Consider the following 10,142-nt stretch of genomic DNA (forward strand, 5'->3'; position numbering starts at 1 on the left):
GATTTAAGTCACATATGCCTGTTTGCTATTGGAATTATTTATGTCTGCTCTATTGTATATGCAACCAAACCATACACCATGACTGAAGAGCACTAGGATGTACAGTATGGAGTACACATCCTTAGACTCAGGAGGGGATTGTTGTTAATTAGCTGGATCAGTCCAGTTCAATACCAGGCACTTTGAAGGGGACAGTACACGGCAGCCATTTTGTTTCTTAAAAAAGCAATTTCTTCAAAAGGTCATTCAAAAGGGGAGATCCTGTGGCCCTACAACAGGCCTATAAATACCTATAAATTACCTATAAATATCGCCTAAGTCAAAGTAGGCCAAAGAAACATTGATTACATTGTACCAAAAATTAATATAACAGCTGAAATTAGTGCTGTGAGAAATAATCAAGTAGATCTTTGTTGCCATCACAGCCATATACAGTGTGCAGTACACAGTGAGAGGAAATACCATTTCTCCTGGCCTCGAAGGTGCAAGATACATGTATGACATACACAGTGCTGACAGGACATGAATAAAATGCAACAGGAATAGCATGCAGGGAGGGGCTGTGGGAAACAGTTGTGGTGTGTGTACACAAATGGGCAGCAGAGCATAAATACAGCGCATAAATACATGGCAATAAGACATTAAACACGGTCCAAAGCTGCAACTAGAATGAATTTAGTGTTTAAAAATATAAAAAAGTCAGTGCAGCAATGCTTGTAAACGAAACCTGAGATAACAGTCTATGCATTTATAGCTTTGTTGTACAAAACTGGTGCAACGTTGTTCACTGCTTAGTCCAGATGTTCATTATTAAATTTATAAGTGTTAAGATGAAGACAAAAACAGTATGCAAGACAGGGTTGTCTAGGACTGTGTCAGAAACGGCATTTTCCCATACAAACTACATATAAACGAGATATTATATTATGTAGTGTTATTACTACATATTATACGTGCTCTGCATCCTCTAGGTCACATCGCACACATGGACATTACATACGGCCCGTGGGCTGAGAAAGGGCCTAACTCCTGACTTTACAATCTGTGTGCTAAGTAAAAATCGTCTAGTGGACCGATAACAGAGACCTAGTCCCTATTATTCCACTAGGCGGCAAAATAGAGCAATAAACTACTGCGCCATGCTACATATGGGTGTGTGTGCGTGTGCGTGTGTAAGTGTGTGTGTGTGTGTGTGTGTGCGCGTATACACACATATATACACAGTACTGTGCAAAAGTCTTAGGCACATGCAAAGAAATGCTGTAGAGCAAAGATGCCTTCAGAAATAATGAAATTAAATGTTTCTATATTTTAAAAAATACTATAAAGAGCAGTCAACAGTAATAAATGAAACATAGTTAATATTTGGTGTGATGATCCTTCGCTTTAAAAAAAATAGTAGTCTTATAAGTATACACTTATAAGCAGCATAAGTAGCATATATAAAGCAGTTTTATAAGTAAATTAGCTGTAAGTGTTACTGAGCGTCTTGCAGAAGCAGCCACAGATCTTCTGGAGACTTTGACTGTCACACTTGCTTCTTATTTCTGGAGCAAAACCCAGCAGCCTTCATTCTGTTTTTGTCTGAAAAGTGTCTCTTATGTAATATGCTGCTTTCTTTACTGACATACAAACATTTTTCTGGAATATTTAATTTTGTGCTGGAGAACTAATGTTTAGTTCATTCTGAGACACTTTTCTGCTCACCATGGTTGTAAAGAATGCTTATTTCAGTTACTATAGACTTCCCGTCAGCTCAAACCAGTCTGGTCTCCTCTGATCTCTCTCATCAACATGGTGTTTTAGTCTGCAGACCCTCCGTACACAGGATGGTTTTTGTTTTTTTGCACCATACTTTGTCAACTCTAGACCCTGTGTGTGAAATTCCCAGGAAATCAGCAGTTTCTTGATTTTAACTTTTGAACTGTGTAAGGGAAATTTTAAGCTTTTTATAAGGGCATCCATACCTCCATCATCACCATATACTCTAGGCTGTATGACTTGGCAGATCTCTCCAGATTATACTGGATGAGAGTTGGGCAAATTCTTTTCACCTAAAATTCATTACAATTAATTACAGTAAATCTTATATTAATAACACATGGGTTCACAGCCCTTGTCCTGGAGTTCATCCTGTTCTACACACACAACGGGAACTAGAGAAGATCTGTTATTCAGACCATTTTCATGAAGCAAAAACAAACGTTCACAGAACGTTCTGGGAATCAGTCACTGATAGCTGACCGTTTGTGTTTTTCCTGCTCCCAACACACCTGATCCAATTACTCAGCTAATTAACAGCCCTTCCTGAGTGTGTGTGTGTGTGTGTGTGTGTGAGGGGGGGGAAATACACTAAAATGTGCAGGGCATGGGAACCTGTGTTGTATAAAGTAATTTCCGTTGGCCCTGGTGTCATTACAGGTGTTATTAAAAAAAAAAAAGAGGAGGGGTAGTCGGAATACGGGTGGGGAAAATAATAGCGCCTGCAGCTGTTTGCACATGCAGCTTTCCTCAGCAGGAGCTCAGTTCAGACTTGGTGCAGTGTACACACAGAGCTCAGCACTGTTACCACGGAGGAATACACCACACTACAGGTATGTATAACGAGCCTTTGGTCATTTTATCACAAAAAAAGTTCTTATTCTTAACTTGCACACTAATCTTTCTTTAATTTCTTTCATTTAAGTGCAAAGTAAACCATTACTGAGTGACTCAAAACTGAGAAAAAAATGAGTAGCGACTTGTTTCTCTTCTCTTCCTGCATTCTGTCTTAATGTCGCTTTTCCACTTTTTTGTTCCACATTGTCAGACATGTCTCTATCAAAGATGAATCGACAACAGCTGTTTACTTTAATTGCAATGGCATCCATAAACTTCAGCTCAATGATATGCTATTCAATATTAGGACCATTTTTTCCACCTGAGGTAAGAACCTTGTAACACTGCTTGGTATAAAGTAAAATAAATCCAGAGAAATTCAGTGAATATCAGTCTATACCGAAGATTATAGACTTAGCTATTGTGAAATGATTTTAATATGAACTGCATTTCTTGTAGGCAGAGAGAAAAGGAGTAAGCCAAGCAATCATTGGGTTAATATTTGGATGCTATGCCTTCTTCACTTTGGTTGGATCATTGATCTTGGGGAAATATGTAAGCTGTTCCTCATTTTCAATTTTACACTTTATTGCACTGAAAGTTTTGTATAGTGAGACACATGCACTTACTATGTACACTTACCATACATTCACAGAAAAAAAAAACCTAATCTATACTTTTCTTTGTCTCTGGGGTGGAACTCTCAAGTCTACATCTTGTGTTCTTTAATAAGTATCTTTTGCTTAAAAAGGTGCATTTAGTGTACCTTTAAAGCTTTACTATAAAAACTAGTACATACCCTTTTTATTTATGTTCATGAAATCATTTTAAAGGTATAGTGTATTCACATTTCCAGGCGTTAAAGGTACATAAGCTGTACCCTTGATGGTACCATCCCAGCAAAAGGTACTGTTTCCTATTTGGAGTGTCCAGGTGCCCTTTGTAGGTGTTCAGTTGCTGTCCATCTGTTGCTATGAACATTTTATCAGCCCCTCTTTACTGCAACACATGATGGAAAGGATCACTGCTTAGCAGATATTTTGAGCGGTAGATTATTCTCATCATGGTAGTGACCATGGGAGCACGTATTCAGCTGGATAGAGTTGATCTAGCTTATCATTATGTAGCAGTGTTTCTGTTTTTTAAAAAAAAAACAAGAAGTGTCCATTTATTTTGGTCCAACTTGTTAGATATTCCTCTTTTTCTATACAGACTATTATCATAATATAGTCCTTCATCACCACAACAGGCTGGATATTTACACCACTTATTGGCTGGATATTTTCATTGTAATGGACTATTTCTCAGCCCAGTAATGACTCTATGGTGGATGGATGGATGGAAATTCACATATTACAACAGCACAGAGAGTTAGAAGTATACTAACAGTAATTTAACATTATTCTTATTTTGTTTCATTTATAAATATATATTTAAAGAAGAAATGAATAAAGTGTAATAGTGTGATGTGTAGTGCAGTGGGGTGTAAACACTGTAATTACAAGCAGCAGGCTTGAGTGGAATTAAAGTGGCAGTGCAGTGGCAGTGCAGTGAAAAAAGAGAAATGAATAGAAGTAAAGTGGCAGTACATATGGATTTGAATAGTGGGTGGTGGTAGTTATTCGACTTTTCGACTTCAACTATCGTCCAATGAGCTTATCCTAATTAACCATTAAATCTGGAGTGGATGCTGTCCAGAATGGTTGTGAGTTTATTGGGTATTCTCTTTTCCACTACCACCTCAAAACCATCCAAAATCCCTGTAGTGCTGTTCTACCCAAAACACTCAAGCCAGCACCACACACAATGTCGTTCCTATACCACGTTAGTGGGCTGCAGAAAACTGTCCACCACCTATATAATATCTGGCCAGCAGTGGTCCCTTTAAACTGATGGACAGGCCAGAACGGACTGACAAATTATGCATACCACCAGATGGGAAACTATATGTAACTGTATACCTACAAAGTGCACCTATAAAATAGGTTTACGTAATACTGGGTGTAGCTACATTATGGGTGTGCATATCAAACTGACAACCGAGGCTGTGTGTGTATAAGGCTTGTATATTGCATGTGAGCAGTTTTGGAAAGTTAAATTTATAGTTTGTACATTTGGTGAATAAAGAGATTCTGATTTAAGATGCAGATGATTTACAGTCATGCTTTTGTGTGCACTACAGATTGTCCAAATCGGGGCGAAATGTATGATAATTGCAGGACTGTTACTTTCGGGTTTAAGTACTATAGTCTTCGGGTGAGTACTGGAAAAAAGATTTTTAGGCAAGTGAACAAATGTAAGATCTACTGTTCTATATGGCCAGAAGTATGTGGACACCTGACCATTACACCCATAAGAGGTTCTTCCCCAAATTGTTGCCTCAAAGCTGGAAGCACACAATTGTATAGGATGTCTTTGTATGCTGTAGAAATTGTATTACTACAGCACACAATTGTATAGGATGTCTTTGTATGTTGTAGTAATACAATTTCCCTTCACTGGAGCTAAGAGGCCCAAACATGTTCCAGCATGATTATGCCCCTGTGCACAAACTGCGCCACTGGCCTTCTCGCCCAACATCAGTGCGTGATCTCACTAATGCTCTTGTGGCTGAATGGGCAAATCCCCACAGCCATGCTCCAAAATCTAGTGGAATGCTTTCCCAGAAGAGTGGAGGTTATTACAATAGTAAAGGGGGACTCCATCTGAAATGGGATGTTCAGCAAGCACATATGGGTGTGATGGTCAGGTGTCCACAAACTTTTAGACATATAGTGTACTACATATGACATTACCATGGCTGATATCATTAGAAACCTTTGTTTTTGTCTTTCTAACAAATGCACAGATTCCTAGACAGAGCTCCTGATGGAACCATCTTCATAGTACTCTGTTTTGTCATAAGGTCTGTAAATGCAGTGGGCTTTGCTGGTGCTGTAACGTCCTCTTTCGCTGTGTCAGCAAAAGTGTTTCCTGACAGTATAGCAACAATTCTGGTGAGTTTTAGTCAACATGTTTTTTTCCAAAACAGCCATGGTATTTAGAAGATAACTGTGCCTTGTCTTGCATAGACAATGGTGCCATTTAAGCTGAAGTTACCCAATTGTATTATTGAACATGTTAAGCATCCCGTAGACAAGACTTATAAGATTCTCATGAGATCAAACCATGAGAGGTTAAAGATTTTTGTATTTTGATTAATAATTATTTCCAATTATTTTTTCACAGGGCTTTATTGAGATTTTTACAGGACTGGGCCTCATACTGGGACCACCTTTGGGTGGATGGATGTATCAGGCATTTGGATATGAAATTCCATTCATTGCTTTGGGAAGTGTTCTGTTTTTGACCGTTCCCTTAACCATGTGGATTTTACCAAACTTTGGTTGGTAAAACTTTTTATGAATGTATGAACCTACTCAGCTCAGAGAATTTTGGTGTTTCAGTTTTGACTTTAAATGTGATAGTAAAAGGCAGTGCTCAGTAATAATCACTTAAACCTGAGAATAAATAAGTGCACACATTAAGGCTACCTCTCTCACTGCTCAAAGTATTTTCACATGACACATGCACGTGAACGTAAAAAAAAAATCATCATAATGATTATTATCTGTGTCCTATATGTAATAAGCAGAATTGCACTCACCAGCCAATTTAATCAGAACACCTGTACACTAATTATCAAATCATCCAATCATGTGGCAGCAGCAAGATGCATAAAATCATGCAGATACCGGTGAAGAGTTTCAGTTAATGTTCACATCAGACATCAGAATGAGGGGGGAAAGGCTCCCCAAAACTGGACAGTTGATGAAATGATTGTTTGATGTGAACATCAACTGAAGCTTTTGACCAGTATCTCCATGATTTTATGCATTGTGATGCTGCCAAATGATTGACTGATTAGATAATTAAATGAATATACAGATGCACAGGTGTTCCTAATAAAGTGGCCTGTGAGTGTAACTGTGTGTTTATATTTCACATACAGATGCAGTTGCCTCACAGGGCTCCTTCTTCAAGCTGTGCTCACGAGTAAAGATGTTACTCATTTGCTTTGTGGTGTTCACACTGAGCTCAGGAATCGGCTTTTTGGATGCAACCCTATCAATATTTGCCATGGAAGCGGTAATTTCACACAAAAACTTCTTCAGTCACTATGAAATCACTTTTATGAAATCTCATACAGCCTCATTCTGTAGTAAAACACCTACTGTTGCTGTTAAAATATTATTGTTATTATTTTCTATGAGCAGTTTGGCCTCAGTGCTGAATCTGTGGGGCTGCTCATGGTCGCAGTGTCATTACCCTACGGTGCTGCATCCCCCATCCTTGGGATATTGAGCGATAAGTATCCAGTAAGCGAGTTTTCTCTTTAAAGATGCTCAGGTTGGTCGTTGGTTAAAGTTCTGTGCTAGTGACAGAAGGATGTAAAGTTTAATCCCAGAGCCACTGTTTGGTTCCTGAGCAAATCCCTTTTCTTACCGTTTTTATTATACTGCATTTTTTGTGCAGTTCATCAGAAGGTGGATGATGGCGATAGGAGGATTGGCAACAGCAGTTGGCTTTTGTTTACTTGGTCCTGTTCCTGTCTTTCATATTGAGAGGTAGGCCTATCAAATATAGAGATTAGTAGATTAAAATAACCAGTAATTAGTTATCTTGTAATTAACACTTAAAAATCTCATTCAGTCAATATCTATTTTATAGAGAGCTTTGGCTTACTGTTGTCATGCTGGTGGTCATCGGGTTTTCTCTTTGTATGACCTGCATCCCCACCTTCACTGAGATGCTCATCTGTTCACAGTAGGATAACAACAGATAAAAATCAGATTGTGATATTTACATTATTTGTTTGGTTGGTTGAACAAGTTTATTCAAAGTGAGCACATTCTGAATGATTTATTTGTTTGTTTGTTTGTTTTTTGGAAAAAGCTTCATGTTTTGAAAATCAATTACTCCTAGGTTCTCCTCAGTACTGTTTATATCATGACTGGCAAATTAATTGAAAAGTGTAGTCTTGAAGCATTCTGATGAGTTTATTACGTTTCTCATAGTGACCGATTACACACACCAGTACACTCTTAGAACAAATGGTTCTTTATTGGCTCACTGGATAATTAAGCATTCTTAACTTCCTAAAAAGATCCCAACTGGCTCACTTTCTGATAAGATTATAGGGTTCTACATAGAACTTTTTAAGAGTTTCCCAGAGAAACAGTTGAAGAACCCTTAAAGGTTCCACTCAAGTTTACAAATCCTGATGTGTGCGTGGATATTTATGTACACACTTTTCAAGGGAATTTTTGCGTCACAGTGCTGTAATGTAAATGAGGTGTCCGTTGTGTGTGGACATACTACATTACAAATAAACCAAGAGTCTAATACAGTGTGCGTAATAGTGCAGATTTGCTCGTAACACCAGCTTGTAATTTAAGCATTTGTTTTAACAGGATCATTATTTGAAAGAAGGAACAAAACAAGTTTTTTTTTATTGTAGTGAAAGTGGATTTGAAGACAGCTTAAGCACACTTGGTTTGGTATCAGGACTGTTTTCGGCTGTGTGGTCTGCAGGGTACGTATTTATTAACTAAGCTTGGCTTTTTAAGATTTAAGATTAATCACCTTTTTTTAAAGCTTGTGATGCTCTTCATTTTGTGGCAGGATGTTCTTTGGGCCTACTATTGGTGGATTTATCACACAGAAACTGCATTTTGAATGGGGTGCAGGTTTTCAAGGAGGGATCACCTTTATTGCTGTAAGTCTAAAAATTTCATAAATAGCTACAGCAGAGAGCATGCAAAGCATTACCTATGATGATTAATATTTCTTTTTCTCCTCATTCTGTCTAGGCATTCTTACTAATATTATTTTTAACCAAAGAAGAAATACACAAGACAAGGTAATTTCCAATGTTTTCTTTATTGGATTATCCTGACACACATTATCCCAGACACAATACATTTGGCTCTAATACTGCTTTGATTTTGATTTAAGATTTCAGAAACTCGATGGGGCTGAATGCACATTGTACACAGGAGAAAAATCCCCTCTTCTCTGCTCGTCTTTAGAGACTTCTGTTTGATATGTACTTTAATTTCTGACCAAACCGAAGGTATTTGTGCTGCCTTACTATGTGGAAAAAAGTATTATCAAGACAAAGAAACTGAATTCTTACTAATAATAGCTGTGTTAAGAAAACACAGAAAATGTCTGCTTTAGAATTTAACTTGGGAATAGTCCCCAAACTTGTGATGGACAATCAGGTGCTATTAATTTGTTAAACAACTTTATTCTGTCTGAAACTTATTGGAACCCCAAAGCCTATAGCTATAGCTTTATCTGTCCACTACAGAGAGATAAGTAGCACAGACTATGCATATCAACACACAAATTGTATATTTATTTTTACAGTGTATAATTAATGATTTTCTTTCTACACAGAGAGACTAGACTGTAAATAATACTATGTATGAAAATGTTTGTATATGCATTTACTAACTCATTGGTTAAATTACATATTAATGGTTTTCTTTACATCTTATTTATGATTTACTCAATTATATAAAATATATAACTATCAGTGTTATTTAGGCAACATAAACTCCATATATGAAAGTGTCTTTCTTGTCCACCATTTGCGCTGAAATCAACAAGACTTTAAAGTAATAGGCAGGTGGAGTGCCCTTTACTACAGTAACAGTCTCATTCTTCGGGGAAAGATTTCCTCCTGATGATGAAATGTGATGGAGCTGTAGGGATTTGATTAAGCCATGAGAGTATTAGTTGGGTCAGATGCATGTTGGGTTGTTAGGTGTCCAATAAGAGAAAGAGGTCTTTGTTAGGATTAAGGTAAAGATGATGGACTGTGATGGAACTGTAGGAATTTTATTCTTTTCAGCCTTGGGGGCATTAGCGAAGTTGGATACGTGTTGGATGATTAGGCCTGGCTCACAAACTTGTTAGCTGTTTTCTATTCTATGTTCTTAAACTATTTCTGGAAGAACTCTGATTTGTTATTAAACTGAAAGAGGGGTAGGTTTTTTCCCCCATATGCTAGCACAAAAAGCAGAAAGTGCTCTCACATTAGTGTATACTCTAGTATAAAGTTTTGAGATTACTAGGGTTCCAGCCTTTTTTTTTTTTTTTTCTTCAGACTATTAGTCCTTCTTTACCACAATTTGGCATTATGCATCAAGGCACATAGTTTCTTAAAGGATCATCAGACTTGTCACATGTCACCAGTGACCAGTCACATGAATCCACTGCTCCAGAGCTGAATGGTGGTGAGCGAGCTTAGACCGCTGGCATCATGTTAGGCATGTGTTTGGCTGCTTGGCCAAGGAAAACCATATTCCTTATCAGCTGATGAATAGAGCTGAGGCAGTGTGAAACTCAGCTGTGATTGCTTCATACAATTGTTACAGTTTCTACACTCTGTGGAGGTGGTGTTATGTGAGTTTCTGTGGCCTGCTGCTTCACGTTTGAGCTGCTCATCATATTAGAAATGAGTGGGACATTAAGGAGGAGAAACATCTAAGTGA

At 37.7% G+C, this 10,142-nt stretch overlaps 1 protein-coding gene across 2 annotated transcripts; it reads left to right on the forward strand.

The window, feature by feature from the left end:
* The first annotated feature begins 51 nt into the window (after nucleotides 1-51).
* Nucleotides 52-9,216, forward strand: slc18b1 (solute carrier family 18 member B1). Of its 2 annotated transcripts, none has more exons than XM_026934306.3 (14): nucleotides 52-2,594; nucleotides 2,810-2,925; nucleotides 3,058-3,153; nucleotides 4,781-4,854; nucleotides 5,447-5,594; nucleotides 5,827-5,983; nucleotides 6,590-6,726; nucleotides 6,855-6,956; nucleotides 7,114-7,205; nucleotides 7,309-7,404; nucleotides 8,099-8,173; nucleotides 8,263-8,356; nucleotides 8,451-8,500; nucleotides 8,596-9,216. In XM_026934306.3, exons 2-14 carry the CDS (start codon nucleotides 2,812-2,814, stop codon nucleotides 8,681-8,683), a joined length of 1,323 nt encoding a protein of 440 aa, XP_026790107.1. In that variant the 5' UTR covers nucleotides 52-2,594; nucleotides 2,810-2,811; the 3' UTR covers nucleotides 8,684-9,216. The 2 variants fall into 2 exon arrangements, with proteins under 2 accessions (XP_026790107.1, XP_026790108.1); XM_026934307.3 differs by having other exon boundaries at nucleotides 5,504-5,594.
* The last annotated feature ends 926 nt before the right edge of the window (nucleotides 9,217-10,142 follow it).

The sequence above is a fragment of the Pangasianodon hypophthalmus genome, chromosome 10 (genome assembly GCF_027358585.1).
Source record: "Pangasianodon hypophthalmus isolate fPanHyp1 chromosome 10, fPanHyp1.pri, whole genome shotgun sequence".
NCBI lineage: Eukaryota > Metazoa > Chordata > Actinopteri > Siluriformes > Pangasiidae > Pangasianodon > Pangasianodon hypophthalmus.

Excerpts from the sequence above, each read along its gene's own strand:
- slc18b1 (XM_026934306.3), top strand. The coding sequence starts at position 2,812 with ATGTCTCTATCAAAGATGAATCGACAACAGCTGTTTACTTTAATTGCA. Across the intron at positions 6,957-7,113 it reads TATTGAGCGATAAGTATCCA|TTCATCAGAAGGTGGATGAT; the intron begins GTAAGCGAGTTT and ends TTTTTTGTGCAG. Across the intron at positions 7,405-8,098 it reads GAGATGCTCATCTGTTCACA|TGAAAGTGGATTTGAAGACA; the intron begins GTAGGATAACAA and ends TTTTTATTGTAG.